The following is a 17,924-nucleotide window of genomic DNA, read 5'->3' as shown; positions in this document are numbered from 1 at the left end:
TGAGGGTACACTAATATATACAATGGTCATTTTACCCCTACATTTAAAAGAGAATTTTAGATTATAATTATGGTATTTAAAAATGTGCTATTTAGAAATAAGTCAATTCTTGTTATTTGTGGTAGTTATGTCCTAAAAGCAACATAAACATTGAATTAGCAAATACTAAACCTAGGAAAAGTCATGGATTGGGTTCCCATAAGCCCCTGGCCACAGTATTTTTGTGAACCAACTAAATGTATAACCTTAGTTAATGGGTGTTTCTGTTTAAAGATGTAAAATACATATTGTTTAGTCATTAGTATTTTGCTCATGGCCAACAATACTACAACTCATACCTAAATGAAGCTTGTCTAACATTTGTATTTTCTCCATGAGGAGAAACATCACAGCTTTCTTTTAGCACCATGCTAAGGGGTTGTTGTTTTTTTTTTTTAAATCACCAACAAAAGACACAGCTACAAAAAAATGGCATTACCCATACAGTCACACCCATGGGACTACCTGTAAGGATACTGACTTATGTTTACAGTATGGAAGCTGAAACAAGAAGGCAAAGTATTACCTTACTAGACCTTACTTTGGAAATGAACACTTCTGACAACTCAAACTTGCTAGAGCTCTGCGCATAAGCATGATCGTGACTGGCTGTAAAAGTGCTTCCAGTATTGCTTGGGGAGTTACAAATTTTATCACATAGGTCAATTCACAAATAACCTATGAATAGTGAAGACTGATTGTACTTGTCTTCTTATCCCTAGCACTACTGTTAAGCCACAGGGATGTGTGTGTGTGTGTGTGTGTGTGTGTGTGTGTGTGTGTGTGTAAGAGATATGTGGATATATGCCTTTTTCTGTGAATGTGAGCACACAATTGTGTGCAAGTGTATATGGAGGCCTAAGGTTGATATCAGGAGTCTTTTTCTCAGTCACTCTCCACCTTATTCTTTGAGGCAGGATCTCTCAGACTTAAGGGATATAGCTAGTCTACCTAACAGACCTGCCCTGGGGATTTCCTGTCTCCACCTTACAAGCACTGGACTTCCAGGCAAGCCACCATGCCCACCCAGCATTTACATGGGCTCTAGGGATCTGAACCCAGCCCCCACGCTTGTACTACAAATGCTTTCACTGCTGAGCCATCTCTTCCGAGCCTTAGTTTAAAATTTTTAAGAGTTTTTCACCCTGTAATTTTATAGTACAAGCATCAATAATGTCTTCTTCCTAGTTAACATCACTTTGTAGAATTTATAATCAAAAAGAAACGTGAAGACAACAGTTACTTTTTTAAACGCAGCAATTAAAACTTTTAAAAAAAGTCTTTTTGATAGATTTTCAAATTTTAGTCATTTGATACTTTAAGAAAGTTCTGACAGTTGCCTAATAACAAAGTCTGCCAGTTGTGATGGTCCACACCTGTGTTCCCTAGCACTTGGGAATCTGAGTGAAGCAGGAGGATTGCAGCAGGATCAGTACAGCCTAGGCTTCATAGCTAGTACCAAACCAGCCAGGGCTTACATAACAAGACCTTATCTGAACCTCACCCCACTCCCCAGAATGCAAAGTTAAACTTCTAAATTGCTTTCCTATCATCAATATATATTGTAATGTTGGAAATTATAGAGCCAAAAATATTCCATTATCTGAGACAATATCCCTCACAAAACTAGTTGTATTCACTTGGCCTATGATTGCCATGCACTGTTTTTTGGTTCCAACAGCAGTTGAGATAGCCAAGAACATTTGCAGAAAATAAGCAAAACACCAAACTTCCACTCATCTTAATATGTATACTAAACTACATACTGAAGTACATAATAATAAGATATAAGTAACGCGCAGTCCAATAAAAGAAGTATAAAAGTCAAGAATTTGTCCTTTATCTATGACAAGTAGTAGAGTATACTTTGCAGACTGAGTTTAAAACAAAGGTTTCTTGGATTGTTTTGGTTTCTAGTTTGGAAGAGTGCTTGATTCAGAAAATAAGATTACCAGCCTCTTCAGTTTTGTAATCTTCTGGATTAAGTTCATCTTCATATTGGCTCTTCTCATTTATGACTGCAGCAACCACAAGCTCAGATCTCACATCTCAGACATCTATAGAAATCTCAACAGAAGGTCCATGGCTATTCATGACTCTGATTGGCCCGTCCCTGAACCAATCATAGGCAAAAGAGATAGGATGCCATGAATGTTTGTGCCTGTCAAGTGTTCCTCCTTTCTTACTTAGAGATGGAATTAGCCACATGCTGAGAGTAACTATGGAACAAAACTATAGCTTTCTTGCTACAAGAAAGGATGGGTGGGTGTTAGCTAACAATTCAACAGTTCAAGGACAGAATGAATAACAACTGCTGTGGAGAATTTCAGAAAGGCCATCCTGACCATGGCCTTTTCTTGTACCTGATCCTTTCCAAAGGGTGATGTGCCTTTGGAAAGATATACATAGATATACACTCACATATTTGCATTAGCAATTTACACAAACTTCCACAAACTGGATTTTCAAAGCAAAACATCTTTACTAGGCTCGTCTCAAGCTTTACTATAAAAGCAAACTATAAAGAAATACATTTGAGGCCAGGCAGTGGTGGCGCACACCTTTAATCCCAGCACTCGGGAGGCAGAGGCAGATGGATCTCTGAGTTCGAGGCCAGCCTGGGCTACAAAATGAGTTCCATGGCAGCCAAGACTAAACAGAGAAACCCTGTCTTGAAAAAACAAACAAAAAATGGTACATCTGCAACTTAGCATGTTCTTGTTTTGCTTTTACTTTTAAGCTCTTACATTGATCTTTTGACACTTTCTCAGAAAATATTAGCATGATTGTCTTACAGCAACAAACTATACACAGTCTGTTTATTGTTAATGCTAATAACAATTTGATGAGGTGAATCCAGCCAAAACCATCTAGAAATATCCAAGTCCTTATTTTCAAAACATGCTCTGAATTAAGCTGAAAAAAAGACCTGTCTTTTACATAATAGCTTATCTCTTCCACGTATATTAAAATGCAGCTTTTCCACAAGCAAAATTAATACTGAGTCTGTGTTGAGCAGCTTTTACACAAGTAACAGTAGTAGTGAGTCTGTTTTGAACAGTTTTTACACAAGCAGCAGTAATCCTGTCTATTTGGAGCTCACATAAGAACCTATAGCTGGACTCTTTTCTTAGGCACAGAGGCTAAGAGACAGGTAATATCTGCCAGTCTGTGTTCTCCCCATCTTCCCCATAAGGCAGGTGAAGAACACAAACCACAGCGGGTCCTAGGACCTGCCTATGCTTCAGGTAGGACTTTAGTCCATTGTGGACACCTCTAATACTGCAACTGGAAAAACACTGTGAAGTGCTACAGTCAGTTATCTGAACTAAAGAGACTTTCCCCCTCCTCTTTAAGGGGAGAAGAGTCGCTGTTTCACTGAGTCCTCCCTGATAGAATGATTCCTCTGGACTGACTAGGAGAACAGGCTCATGGAGTTCAGTAGTTCCTAGTCAGAAAAGACTTCAACCATTCAGGTCAACTGTATGAAGCCACCAGGTTGCTGCCTACTTAGGAAGGGCAGAGCCCTTAGCTAGGTAGATAGGTCAGTGAAAAGCAGGGACATGTACTACACACACACATACACACCAGTAGGTATAGACACACATATGAGGAAAATAAAACCAACCAAAAAGTACAGAGAGCATCTCTCGTGAAATAGTAGCTGTTTATGAGGGTCTGTGGTGATGTTTTGCTTTGGAAATGAGGCATGTGATTAACCTCGTAGAAAGCAGTAAATGCAATATGCCTGCAGTGTGTTGGGTTTTCCTTTCGTGGGTGGGGGTGCTGTGCCAGATTCCTGCCTTTGGCTCTAACAGCTTTTCTTCTTCCTGTAGGATCCATGCCCGCTCTGTGACGAAGCCAGAGAAGTGCTCGAGCCTTATAAAGACAGGGTAACTTTCATGTGTTCGGGTGGGTGGAGTTTACTGTATAAAGTATCTGCTGAGATCCTTTCTTTAGGAAAAGAGATTAAATGATTTTTCATTTAGAGTTTGTTTTTATTCCTCAGAGAGTTTAGTATTGGCTTCCATGAAACTCATTACCCCTAAGTGGTTTTCTCTGAATATTACTGGATTTTTTTCCACTCTGATTCTTACTGTGACTCAGAGTTAACTGTCAAGGGTGTTCATGCTTACTTTAAACTTTGGTCCTATTGCTTTTATCTTACTTTGTAACTTCTGTGAATGTGTTTTCCTTTAACAGACCATTGTTATCTTGCCCATTCTTACACCAAGACACTTACATCCTTATTTCTAGGCAACTTCCCAGCTAGGACATGTTTAATTTCATTGGGAACAGAGCAGAGCCCTGCTGCTGAATGGAGCAGGTGTAACAGAAAAGTGGGGAAATGAGGAGGTAGAGTACAATGTAGGGAAAGCAGTCGGGCTTTGGAAATTTGGGCCATCGGATTACTGTAGGCCTCCACCAACCCGTGGGTTGTCTCCTTTACAAAGTCTTGGGTTGGCACATCATTGCAGTTGTTGCATTGCTCCCTAGTCTGCAAACCACAGTGCTGTAACCTATCCGTGTTTTAGTTTATTTTGCAGGAGGTGGACATCACACTTCCAGAAAATTCTACTTGGTATGAAAGGTATAGATTTGACATCCCTGTCTTCCATCTGAATGGCCAGTTTCTGATGATGCATCGGGTAAACACCTCAAAGCTTGAAAAACAGCTTCTGAAACTTGAGCAGCAGGTGCTGGAGACAAACTGAGGCCTTGTGGTTTCCACCCTCTCTGTCAGAAGGCATCTGCCTGAGGGAATGACTAGGGACGTGGATTTCCTTGTCAGGTTCACAACGCCCTTATGATGGTATCCCATAAATACGTTGCCATTACTCTTCTGACTGATGCAGGTACCCATATGAGAGCGGTTTGCTGATGATCGTTTTTTTTTTTTGTAAACCGGAAGTGCATTGTATGGGGGGAGACACTGTAGGGAGGGAGCGGTCTGTTGGTTGAGTTTATTTCCCTTTTGTGCAACGGTGGATGCACTTGCCATGCACTGGACAGTGCCCCATGGGAAGGAGGCGCTGCAGTCCTGCTGCTCACAGCCCTGGAGCCTAACTTTAGTGTAGTAAATGCTCTCCCCTCAGTAAAGTGAAATGTGAATTGTTAATAACTGTGCACAGTCAATAAGGAGGTGTTTTAAGGAACACATCTGCATGCAGCCTATTTCAGTGGAATTTAATAATACCTGTTTAAAATTAGCATTCGCTTTTGCTGAATAGAAGAGAATAATTATCCTAGCCAAAGAGGCTTCACTTCAGAAAGACAAAGGAGACTTAATCCTCCAGAATGTATATAACATCCTCGGCTGTACTTGCCATCAGGGAATTGACTTGTAATGTTGAGGGCCGCCTTAAGTTATCATCAGTTAAGTTAATTCAACTAATTGTATGATAGTAACTTTGTCAAATTTTAGTATCTTGGGGAAATTCATTTTAATCTTAACTGAGCATATGTACCATCTAAACATAAAGTATATAAAGTATTAAAGATGCAGCTTTGTACCCTAGTTTGTGTTGTCAGGTGTGTCAAACATTGGAATGGATTCACTTAAAAACAAAACTATGTTTTTCCTTAAGTCACATCACTATGAAGTTCTTCTATGAACTGTTTGGCTATCATGAGCCACTAGATCTGTGAATGATCAGTATGATTTAGTCTTAGAATTATAGAATATAATATAGCCCACTAACCTTCGACATCATCCTTATATCACACATGAGGAAGAATCTAAAGTTTAGGGAGTTTGGGTGACCTAGTCCATAGTCACCCGGCCACTCAGCCACTGGACCAGGTCTTACCCAGAACCCTAGCATTTCTAATGTTCTCTGGTCTTACTGGAGTTGTTCCATTGTGTTATTTCAAATACAGCATCTCCAGCTACTGTGGGTTCAACACAAAATAAGCTTTCCAAAGTCACAATTTAAGAAAGAAAAAACAGCCTTCCAGTGTCTGGAGATGGCTCAGTCTTAAGAGTACTTGTTGCTCTTCCAGGACCCATATGTTAGCTCACAACCATCCATGACCCCAGTTCCAGGAGCTGAAACAGCCACACATGTGGTGCATGTACATGCATACAGGTGAAACATTCATACAGATAAAGTAAAGTAAGTAAATCTAAAAAATTAAAATCAAAAGGCCTTATAACTGAAGAGCAGTGTTCATAATTTACACATGTTGGTACTATATTCATTAAGCCCTTTAGTAGACAGACTTCTAGAATGACATCAGTATCCTCACCCTTGTATAGTTCCCTCCCCCATGAGTGAATAGAAATGTCTTTGGTGTAACTGTATATCATATGGCAAAGGGGAGAATATCCCGGGTGTTCCTGCTCTAATTAGGCAAGCCATTGAAAAGCTTCAGAGAAGTAAAAGGTCATTTCTAGCTATCCTGGAAGCAAGAAAATACCTATCTTGAAAACTGCCTGTTTGGGGCCACACAGCAGGAGACGGGCAGGGAGGGGGGGTGGTAGTCTCTATGAAAGCAATAGTTCCTGGGACAACAGCCAACAGGGGAATGGAGACATTAGTCTTAGATCTTCAAGGCAGTAAGTTCTGCCAATCATCAATGAGCTCAAAGAGGACCTAGCCTTGAGGGAGAACCACTGCCCCAGATAGCACCTCAGCTTTAGCACAGTGGGTCTCTGTTCAGAGAATCCAAGTACTCCCCACCAGACCCTCACACAGTAGGCTTGGCCATAAGCGTGGAATTTGGCTCCTCTGAAGCATTATCCTGCTGAGTATTACCAAGTGGTTATGGTATATAGGAAGTACAGAGACTAAAGGCACAATAGTGCTTCATCAGAATAGTTTCAACAGTAGACATTTTTTTCAAGCAACTAAAGATTTTACAATGTGGCTGTGTGTGGTAGGGCACACTTTTACTTCCAGCACTCAGGACGCAGAAGTAGGCAAGTCTCTGTGAGTTTGAGACCGGCCTCTATATAGTTCCAGGACAGCCAGAGCTACATAGCAATACCTTTTGTTCAAAAACACAAAAAAACAAAAACTATAATGTACTTACTTTCAAGATATTCAAACTAAGGTATTGACTAAGGCATTAAAAAACAATAATACCAATTCCAGAAAGTATTAGGTCACATCCAGTATTGCAGGAGGTTAAGGAGAGGATATTGAGAGGGTTTGAAATAAAAAGTTAAGAAGGTGGGCTCTCACTTAGCTCCCACCAAAAGCAAAGGTATGGGGTTACCTGCTATCACGAGAGAGTACAGTAAGAGTAGTCAGAAAGCTGGATTGTATGTCCCAAGGTAAGAACACAGTGGTCTGTGTTTCTGGCAGTCATTTGAGAGATGGTTTGGCAAGCATTTTTGTTGTTGTTTTGAAGGAAGCTACAATTTTGTTTGTCCAGAGAAGTAAATAGAGAGAGAGAGAGAAAGAGAGAGATTGTGCGTGCGCGCGCACGTGTGTGTGTGTGTGTGTGTGTGTGTGTGTGTGTGTGTGTGTGTGTGTCTTCCCTAACCAAATGTGAACCACGCATGAAAGAAGGCTGCTGTAAGGTACCTTTTATAGATATCGATATATTTACTACATATACCGTTTATATATTATACCATATAGAAGCACACTCTAGCTATCCCATAATCTGAGCACTGATACTTAGGCCTAATGTTTCTTACTTGCAGATATCAACAACTTTACTCCTCCTTGAGAGAGTGGCGGTTTTGTGATGAAGATTCCCGGAAATCTTCAGCAATCTCTCTGGTCCCAGTAGCTGGCAAAGAGAAAGGCAGATACCTAGAAATGTGGTCTCTAAAAAGCAATTTGATTATGCCACTGTTGACAAGTATCAGAATGTCATATACAGTCATTTTCCTGTGATATTTGTAGTGCAGGTACTTGTCTGAAATTATGTTCATGGGGACTGAATTGTTCGTATGTAAAGATTTATCCCATCAGCTCAACATCTACCCCCAAAAGTGTTGCAGCCTTCCCCCCACTCCCACTTCCTTTAAGCTAATACTTTAAAAAGGATTAGAAGGAACATTGTTGATGCTCTCAAAGAGTCATTCAGTCTCTTCTTTACAGCTGCCTCGCTGTAATGTCTTAAGGACTTACTGGAACACATATTGTTTGGACAGGTCATTTGAGAAAACAGGATTCCCTCAGAGGAGGTTTTGGTTTAATAATGTAACAACTTCATGGGTATCTACAATAGAAATAACTATACAGCATGCCATTACAAGCTATGGGAAACAGATACTGCCCTCTCACAGTGCCCTGGCATCTTTTTCTGTCATTCTCTCCAGGCCCCCAGCTCCCTTGCTCATACACTGGACCACGGCAAAGCTGCAGCCTACCCATGCCATAACTCATCCTGAGATATTCCACAAGACAATGCTGTGAGCAGCTTAAGGCCAGCTCCCCTCAGCTTCTCTATTTTGGAATCTCAGGAGAAATTTTACTCAACCTTTACAACCAGCCACCTAAATTGTAAGGTGATTGACTAAAACTAGGAGAAAACTGAAACTATGAGCCACCTTTGGGACCGAGGCCAGTCCCTGGCCCAGTTGGCTGTGGTGACCAAGGTCCTGTAGCATGCAAGTCATGATCATAGTCCTTGTCCATGCAGAATGGAAGCAGGGCAGGCAATAGTGATCAGTAATGGCTCATCAAAAGTCAAGAGGATGGTGAATTCATTTATATCCCACTTTGTAGAAATGAAGAAGACTTGAACCAGAATGTTAGGCAGAAAAATTACCAAGAATTTAAGACAGGTTGACAGAAATACATGGCTGACTGAGTTGTTAGGAAGATGGTGGTAGTAAAGGTCTGGGAAACACAGCTGTGTGAGGTCTCAGTTGATGACCAGTGTTTTTGCTTTGACTGTTGGGTAAAACCTGGTGCTTATTCCCTGAGACAGAAGGCACTAGAGGATAAGAAAGTTGGGTTTTGGTTGTGTTTGATGGCTAGGGGAAATGGGACATGGTGAATTTGCCATGCTCTGGTACATCCCAGTAAAGATTAAAATCCAAAGTGTGAAACACAGGTCTAGGTTTGAGGTGCAGATACCTAAGAGCCACAGGATATGGTTGGAATTTATCCAGTTGGATATTAGGAGGAAAGCAAGCAAGTCCTAAGACCTGGAGTATACCCATCTTTACACACAAAACAGAGGAAGTTGTCAGTGACCGGATGAGAGACAAGAGAACTGGAAACGGTAGGAGCTTGTCCATTTACTGTTATGTGATAGCCGTGAGTTGATAGTGGCAGTACTGCCCTAAGCACTAGAGATAGCACACCAAACCCGCTAGCCAGAGATCCTTCTCACAAGGGCTTGCATTCAGAAAGGAATAATGCCACATCAATGAAAATAACTCTCCTCAGAAAAGCTTTCCTAGATACTGAGAGCTTTAAACGTCAGAGTTAGGACAGAGCTAAAGAGACTTCAGATTTAAAGCAAGGAGATCAGTGCTGCCATAAACTGAATAGTCCCCCAAGATATTTGGGCCCTTGTCCCCAGACTTGGGAATGTTTCTTATAGTGAAAAGGAACTTTGAAAGTGTGGTGGATCTCACCGTGGAGAAATCCTTTTATCCACATTTAATCACGTGTCTGTATAAGAGGGAGACAGGAAGGAGATTTGACTGCAGAAAAGGACGGAGGAAATGTGGAAATAGAAGCAAGAGGTTAGCCTCATACAAGAAAGGGGCCACAAGCTTAGGAATCTTCGTAGCTTCCAGAGGGCCACTAAGCAAAGGTCAAAAGCAAAAGGTCAACAGAGTCTTCCTAGAGCAGAGGTTCCCAACCTTTGGGTCATGACCCCTTTGGGGGTCCAGTGACCCCTTCACGGGTTTCCTAAGACCATCAGGGCATTCAGATATTTGCATTACTATTCATAACAGTAGCAAAATTACAGTTATGAAGTAGCAAGAACAACAGCTGTAGGTTGGGGGTCACCACTCATGAGGAACTGTGTTAAAGGGTCGCAGCTCTAGGAAGGTTGAGAACCACTACCACAGGGCCTTCAGAGTGGACCTCCAGTCCACTGCAAGTCATAAAGACTTCTAGCCTACAGAAGTAGTTTAATAAAAACAAATGTCCATAGGCTCATGTATTTGGTGGTCATGGAACCTTCAGGAGGTGCAGCCTTGCTGGAGGGCAAGTGGGGTTTTCAGCCTTGTTCCACTACGTACTTCCACTTCTGCTTCCTACGTGTGTTTGATACATTATCTCTCAGCGCCTACACTAGCTGCCTGCTGTCAGGTCTTCCTCACCATTGTGGACACCCCCTCTGGGACCATAACCCAAAATAAACCCTTCTCTGTGTTGCTTTTGGTATAATATTTTATCACAGCAGCAGAAAAATAACTAACAAGCAGTATAAAAGAATACATCTGTGTTCTGTTAAACCACCCAAATTGTGCTCAATTGTTGCCATAGCAATGGGAAATCGATGCAGTTGTTGACATTGTAAGAACAGTTTTGTGGGAAGGAAGAGGTAAACTGGAAGGAATTATAGTTGAATGAGTCAAGATTGAGAAAGGCTCCATCTCTGAGAAGTTTTCGCAGAAAACCCATTTGAGCCTCTAAGAAACAGTATTCCAGAAAGATCTGAAAGATTAATTATCTCTGCAGTCCCAGGCAGTCCCAGGACTAGGCAGCCTTCATCTTTAGCCTTTCTCAGGAAAGGCTAGTGCCTAGCAATGGAGTTCAGGAGTCCCCCAGGGTGGCCCCAACTCTGGAAAGTAAACTATGTTAACCCTTCTTGGTCCACATATACATGACTCTGGTTCACCATGGAGACCAGGATCCATTATCCTATGACCCCAAATCCTATACCTGCCACAGATCTTCTCTGTCTATGAAGGCAGAAATACATGTTGACCTTGGAGGCAGAGCCAGCAAAGGCCGGCCTTTGGTCAGTCTAGTTTAGGCGCTGATACCACCCCTCTGGTTCAAAAGAAATAATTACCAAAGCGAAGCTTCTGAATTGGAAAACCTGAAATGTAAGCCTTCTGGAAGAATGAGAATTATTAGAGTCATACAAAAGATGGAGAATAGTAACACCAAAACAAGGCTAGTCAATGGACTAGAGACATGTCCAGCCAGGGTCCCCTAGGAAAGTCAAGAGCATATTGAAATGTTTCATATGAGCTTTAGTGATAAAAAGCCTCCGTCCTTAGAAACAGGCTAGGTAGATATCAATGGGGGCTCTTGAGTGATTCTGTAACAGCGGGATATGGAGATGATATAAGGTAAAGGCAAGTTGAGTCTGTGGCCAAAGTGGGCGACTCACATACATCAACATGTTGTAACTCCCCTCCAGCAGAACCCTGGCAGCAGTACAGGGTTATACAGAAGACCCTAGGCATCCCATGTCCCCACGACAAGGTCAACCCATACTCTAGCCACTGAGGCAAGAAAAGCAAATTTCATTTTGAAAACTTCCTCAAAAATGAATGAAGGGGCCAGTGAGGTGGCTTGTGAATAAAGGTACTTGGTGCCAGGCCTAATGGCCAGAATTCCATAGCTGGGACTCACATAGTAAGGAGAGAACCAATTCCCACAGGTTGTGTTTTGACTTCTATAGGCATGACACACATGTACACACAGAGAGAGAAGTAAAAACAATGAGTCAAAAGTGTTCAAATACAGAATGGCATTAAGCTATCAGTTGGAAAGCTCCCTTACACAGAACAGCTTATTCCTAAGCTTAGTAAGTAAAGCATTGCTCTGTGTTCTTTGTTATGAATTTAATATTGAGAGAAGAAAATGGATACTGACAGAGATGCAGGGGGACGGGGGAGATTAAGAAAGAACTGCCAGAGGAGCTGAGATTTAGGACTTAACTATAACTCATCCAATATTACTTTGTAAGTGTATTCTCAAAATTGAATTTAAAAAAGGAATAAAAAGGAAAGGAAAGGTCATGACTGCTCCTAGGTATGGTGGAGGAGAAAGTTTACTGTAGATAAAAGGGAGAACATAGGGAGAGGCAGAGACAGAGCCATCTGGAAGGGTCCTGAGAAGACATGACCACACTGAGCTGGGCCATGTGGGAAAAGGGGGAGGGGAAGGGAGAAGGGAGAGAGGGAACCCGGGCAGCAGCCATGAGGCCAAAGGTACAAAAGGGGCAGGTAACAAATGTCTGGATTATATGGGAAGAGCCTCTGGGAGAAGGGCAGCCCAGCCCCTGGGCTGGAGAGTTTAGGGTAAGGGGTGGGATATGCCTGCCATACCCTGTAACAGGGACTGAGGGATGCTAGGAGAACCTGGAGGCCAGGTCCATTTTTGTATATTAAATAGACATTTGACCTGGGTTTGAAACTTCATAAAAATAAAGCCATCCTCACTCTGTAGGTTGGAGAAATTAAGACATTCAGAAACTACAGATTGGAGGATTTGTTCCCATCGTGACTACTGGCTTGTAGTCTCAGTCTTTTGTTCTGCATGACATCTCTTGCCTTGCAAACTAGCAAGATCCCTGGATTTGGCAAGGATCCTGCTCTGTGAAGCATTTTCAAGTTAGGGGTTTTAGCAATGTCAGATTTCTCAAAGCCAATAATAGCGAAAAGGTAGAGCGGTGGAGAGGGCAACGGTGCCTCAGAGTTCTCACCCACAGCATGTTAACCAACCTCTCAGCTGGAGGATGTGGGCCACCACCTGTCCAGCCCAGTCAGGGACTTGGAATTAGACAGTCTTAAATCTCCTCACCCTATCAATAAGTAAAAGTTCAGACAGTCCCCCCTTTAACCCTACTCATGTACAGTGGTATTTTCTGTGTATGCATGGAGAGTATATTGTATAGCTCTTGATATGTTTTGTAATGTGCACAGTGAGACCAAATGATGCCTTCAATGGTAATAGAGGACACCACTGCCATTTTAACTGAACTGTCCAGTTGAGGGAAGAAGAGGAAAGTTGATGATTTTGAATATTTAAGAAGAAACATCACTTTGCCAGTGGTTCAGAACCCATAATTACATGCAATTCCCTGCTTAAGACTCTTTAGTTATGCTAAACATTGAAAAAAAACTAATGAGGAGGAGAAGAGAAGGGAGTTTTAAACACTCGACACAAGATGTTCATTTAAATAGAGACATCGCCTTACTAGAAGGGAGCAGTTAAGGGTCTGGTTGCCCCACTGGCATGCTATTATCAAACCATCATCCTTAAACCACGGATTTGCAGTCCTTCTAAATCTTCATTATTGTTCTGAAATCAAGGCTGGTTCCTTCTGTTCACAAGGCATGGTCATTTTTCATTGATATCTTTTTAATGCTCCGACTTTTTTGCCCTCTGAAAAAGATAAATCTTCAAACCTTAGAACTAAATCTTTTTTTTTTTCCTCACCAAACTCATAACATGATCATTTCCTGTTACTGACACCACACTGGCAGATAAGAGAACATGCCTTGCCCACTTAGAAGCATACTGAGATTGTCATCAGGACTAGGAATGTAGTTGTAGACCTCAGTTAAGACATGTTCAGCATAGGTCATTACAGACTTGCTTTGATTCTGTTCAGGACGTGTCCTCTGAAACTCCAGACTGACAAAGAGGATGCTTTTGGGTAGCCAAGTCAGGTGTCCCACAGAAAAGAGCTCCTCTACATGAGAGACACAGAAACAGAAGACAGGATGGCTGCAGAAGTATTATTTACTCGTTCCGTCCGTGTCCAAAGCCTGAAGAAAGCAAGTCATGGAGGAAAGATTTAGTTAATGGTGAGGAAGACATGGCTGAGGGGCTCCATCCACATAGAAACTTGTGGCCGGCCTCTTGCATATATTGCAGTAGACTAGGAGGAAGAGGACAAGTCAGGCTAGGGTCTAACACGTAAGACCTAGCTAGGCCCCAGCTCCCCTAAACAACCTCCCAAAACAGCACCCACATCTGGGAACTGAGTATTCAAACACACACACCTATGGGGGACATTTCACTTTCAAACCATAACACAGGGTCTCACTCGGCCTCTTCAGATTTCTAGGGGCTTCACCCACACCTTATACTGGAAATAAATTAACATTTAAAAAAATGATGCTCGGGCTCTGTGTGGTGGTGCATGCCTTTGATCCCAGCACTCAGGAGGCAGAGGCAGGTGGATCTCTGTGAGTTCAAGGCCAGCCAGGGCTACAGAGTGAAATCCTGTCTCAAGCAAGTAACGAACTGGGGAAGGAGAAGCAAATCCAACATGAGTGTGGCAGTCAGCTCTCTGTCACTGTAACAACACATCTGAAATAATACACTTAAAGGAGGAAAGGCTAATTTGGGCTCACAATTTTGGAGGTCTTAATACATTGTTAGTTGGTGCTACTGTGTTTGGGAACACTGGAAAGTCCTACTATGTGGTAGTAGGGTGTGCGTAGTGAAGTTCTCACCTCATAGGAAGCAAACATACAGGAGTCCAAGTTCATCATGTCTTCCCCAAGAGCACACCCCCAACGACTTAGCTCCCTCCCACTAGGCCCCACTCCTTAAAAAGTTCCATCAATTCCCAATATACCATGAATTAGGAAGCAAATCTTTAACATATGAGCAAATGTTATTATTTTATGAACTATTCCAGAGTCCATGGCAAACAAAGCTTGAGGTTCCCCCTGATGGAGCTCCCTGGAACTGGGGGTCTGAGAGTCTCAAGGAGCTGAGAAATTAAAGAAGATGGGTCAAGCCACTGGCTGATGTAACAGCTGGAAAAAGAATGTGCCCTTGATACCAAGGACATTTATGAAAAAAATAAAATAAATAAATAAATAAACATACAAAAGTGGCCTCTTGCCAAAACTAATTATATAGCAAATTGCATGACAGGTTAATTGTTTACCCCTGGTTTCCCACATAACCAGTGGCAGCCATTTTAACTAACTCATTCCAGATAGCTACACCAGTGCGGTGTAATTTAAACCTTTATCTGACCCTTTGGTCTTTTCCTCCTTCATTTCCACAGCAATCTTTGGTCGGAAGAATCCTGTTGCTTTCCTGAGACTCCCGGTTTGAACCTGGCATGCCAGCCCTCAAAGGTGACTGCTCATATAAATTCTTCTCATCTGAGACTGCCTGTCATTAGCTCCGCTGGCAACTGTCATTGAAAATGACTTGTAATCATTGTTCACTGACAGGCTCAGGGAAGCACATCTCACTGAGTGGTGTCCTAAATAGTGCAACCTGCTTGGTAAACCCCTGTAAGGTGTCTTTCTGGAACGCTGTTCTCAAATTCTACTAACAGCAGGCAGTGCCCTTGCTACACCCTCCCAAGCCCACAAGGGATGCCTTGACAGATCCCCAGGGGGCATCCCAGCATTCACAGAAAGAAACTGCTTCTATTGTTGCTTGGGAGCTGGCTGCCTCTCCTCCTAATGCAAAACACAGGCAAGGCCTGACTGATTAAGAGAAACAGCAGCCCTGGTCTCCCCTATCGTAAGGGAAAGTTGAAATGTCATACATTCAGCCTATGCTCTTCAGAGTCTGCACCCTTATTAGAAACAAAACAAAGTGATACTCATGAACACCTGTTGATGAGGACTGAGCCAAGGAGCAGTGTGGGTGGTGGATGGGAGGTGTTGTCCAGGCAGTAAATCCAAGTTGCTCACACCAAAGGCAGTGTTTCTAGGGAAGCCAGCTGAGTAAGTGGTAAATACTTAGTCACTTAGGACAGGTCATAAATGACCAGTTTATCAACAAGGGAAGGTCTGTTTTCAAAGTGCTCACAGAATGGTAGGATGCTATTTTCCTCTTCAGACCAGCCTTGATGCACAATGCAAAGGTTTCTGTAATCAGATCTTTGTTTGGCAAGGTGTTAAACGGCTACAGTTTGGTTGCTGGGTGTCATTTGAACAATCATTTTTTAAAACTGTGATTCTAAATAACAAATCAAACTGGATCCAATCCCCTATGAAGTCTGAGACGGCAAGGTATACACCTGTGCTTTTTCATCTGCCGCCTAGGGTCAGTGGACTTAATAACTCTATTTCTTAACTGTCTTGTCATATCTGTCTCCTTTCTTCAGTCCATCTCTCACTCACACATTTCAATAACCTTTCTCAGTGCTCTCTCACCCCAGTCAACTAGTCGACTACCCATCTGCAATAATCCTTTCAAAACCATAAGTACTGCTGATAAACTTACGGCTCCTCTGCCAGAAAGAAAGAAAGAAAGAAAGAAAGAAAGAAAGAAAGAAAGAAAGAAAGAAAGAAAGAAAGAAGGAAGGAAGGAAGGAAGGAAGGAAGGAAGGAAGGAAGGAAGGAAGGAAAGAAAGAAGGAAAACCAAATTTTGGGGTTCAGGATGTCATCTAGACCCCATCTACATCTCCTTCATGTGTCCTAAACTCCATTTATTCCAGGTAATTTGCCTTGGCATGCAAGCACCACCCACACTTCTGTGTCACTTCTGAGCATGACTCACTCTATCCACTATACCTTGTGGAGTCACCTTTTGACCCAGCTCAAATGCTACTTCCTTCACTGCATTTTCTACTACTTTTCTTTTAATCCATATTAATCACTCATTCCTTCAGGAGTCCTCTCTCTCTCTCTCTCTCTCTCTCTCTCTCTCTCTCTCTCTCTCTCTCTTTCTCTTCTCCCTCCTCCCTGAGATATTCTAAAACTATGTGATTTACTCATTTAAAGTATCAAATTTAGTAGCTTTAGTATAATCAACACATTTGTGCAACTATTACAATCAATTTTGAAGATTTGTCATAACCTTTCAAAGAAATCCCCTGTTTATTAGATGCCAGGCCCCACTCTTCCTTCCTTTTTCCAGCCTGGGGCAACCGTATATTTGCTTATTCTGGACATTTCATATAAATGGCACTGATAATATGTACTCTTTGTGTCTTTTTTTTTTTTTTCACTGCTTGTAGCTCTTTTTTACTTAGCATAGGGTCTTCCAGGTCCATCCATGTTGTAGCATGTAAACTTACTCCATTCACCTTATTATGGCTTTTGGTGGTGATGGTTTGTGCTTGGGATCAAACCATACATAAGCCAGTCATGTGTAAATCTACTATGGATTTATTGTTGAATGATAGTTCATTATATTTCTTTATGCAGTAATTGGCTATGGACATTTGAGTTGTTGCTACTTTAAACAGTTATGAAGAATGCCTACCTAACACTTATGTTTTTACTTTTTATTAACATTTAATTTGTGGCTTAGTATTCTAGGGTGTTTTGTTTCTTAGTTTTGCTGCTCTTATTTTTTATAAATTTGGTTTTACCTGTAACTATAGCAAGCATTCAATACATGTTCGACAGGAGAGTGCCTGGGAGGGTATTGTCGGTTCCTTTTGTATGGATTTCTGAAGAAACACAAGGTACTTAGAGTTAAAACATTGAAGTGAACCAAATAATAACCAAAGACTGCATCAGTATAATAACCCAGTGAATTATAAATTATAAATCCCAAAGACTGACGGTTCTCAAATAAACCTTCACCTCTGCATGACTTCCTGGGACAACATGTGATTGTCACAGTTATTTCATGTATGTGGTTACTTTGCTGATAGTAATTGTGATCTGGTTGGACAGGGGCCTGGAGATACCGGACATCCTTCCCTGCGTTCTGTGGTTAGACTTAGCTTATGATTGAATTCTAGAGTGGTGATTCTTGATTCTGGCTGAGCATCAGACCTTCCCCCCAAAGCCCTCAGCAGGAACTCTTCCAGGTACAGATAATCTAGCTTCCACCCTGAAGCTTGTGAGTCTAGAGGTTGAGAAGGGGCCAGGTACAGGTATTCACACGCTCTTAAAAATGTAGGCATTTCTGGTTTGAGAATAACTGTCTCAAAGCCAGCCTGCGACTTGAAAAACTTCACCTTACAGAGTGCAAGCACCATAGTCCTGAACAGTACTTTATTCATCCTGAGATTATGCTACTACTAAGGCTGCCTCCCATTTGTAAGCCCTTTTTATTTG

The 17,924-nt window shown here is 41.9% G+C and overlaps 1 protein-coding gene across 3 annotated transcripts in view; it reads left to right on the top strand.

Annotated features, from left to right (window-relative positions):
- Nucleotides 1-16,165, top strand: part of C13H5orf63 (chromosome 13 C5orf63 homolog) — a 29,056-nt gene extending 12,891 nt beyond the window's left edge. For 2 of the 3 annotated variants that reach the window (XM_036205219.1, XM_036205220.1), the window contains 2 exons: nucleotides 3,876-3,932; nucleotides 4,575-5,560. In XM_036205219.1, the coding sequence (XP_036061112.1) occupies nucleotides 3,876-3,932; nucleotides 4,575-4,754 (237 nt within the window). In that variant the 3' untranslated portion in view covers nucleotides 4,755-5,560. Of the gene's footprint in view, nucleotides 1-3,875; nucleotides 3,933-4,574; nucleotides 5,561-14,955 lie in introns of those variants that run through there. The other variant, XM_036205221.1, reaches the window with a different exon arrangement.
- The last annotated feature ends 1,759 nt before the right edge of the window (nucleotides 16,166-17,924 follow it).

Source organism: Onychomys torridus, chromosome 13, assembly GCF_903995425.1.
Source record: "Onychomys torridus chromosome 13, mOncTor1.1, whole genome shotgun sequence".
Lineage (NCBI taxonomy): Eukaryota > Metazoa > Chordata > Mammalia > Rodentia > Cricetidae > Onychomys > Onychomys torridus.
This window is presented reverse-complemented; position numbering and strand designations above follow the sequence as displayed.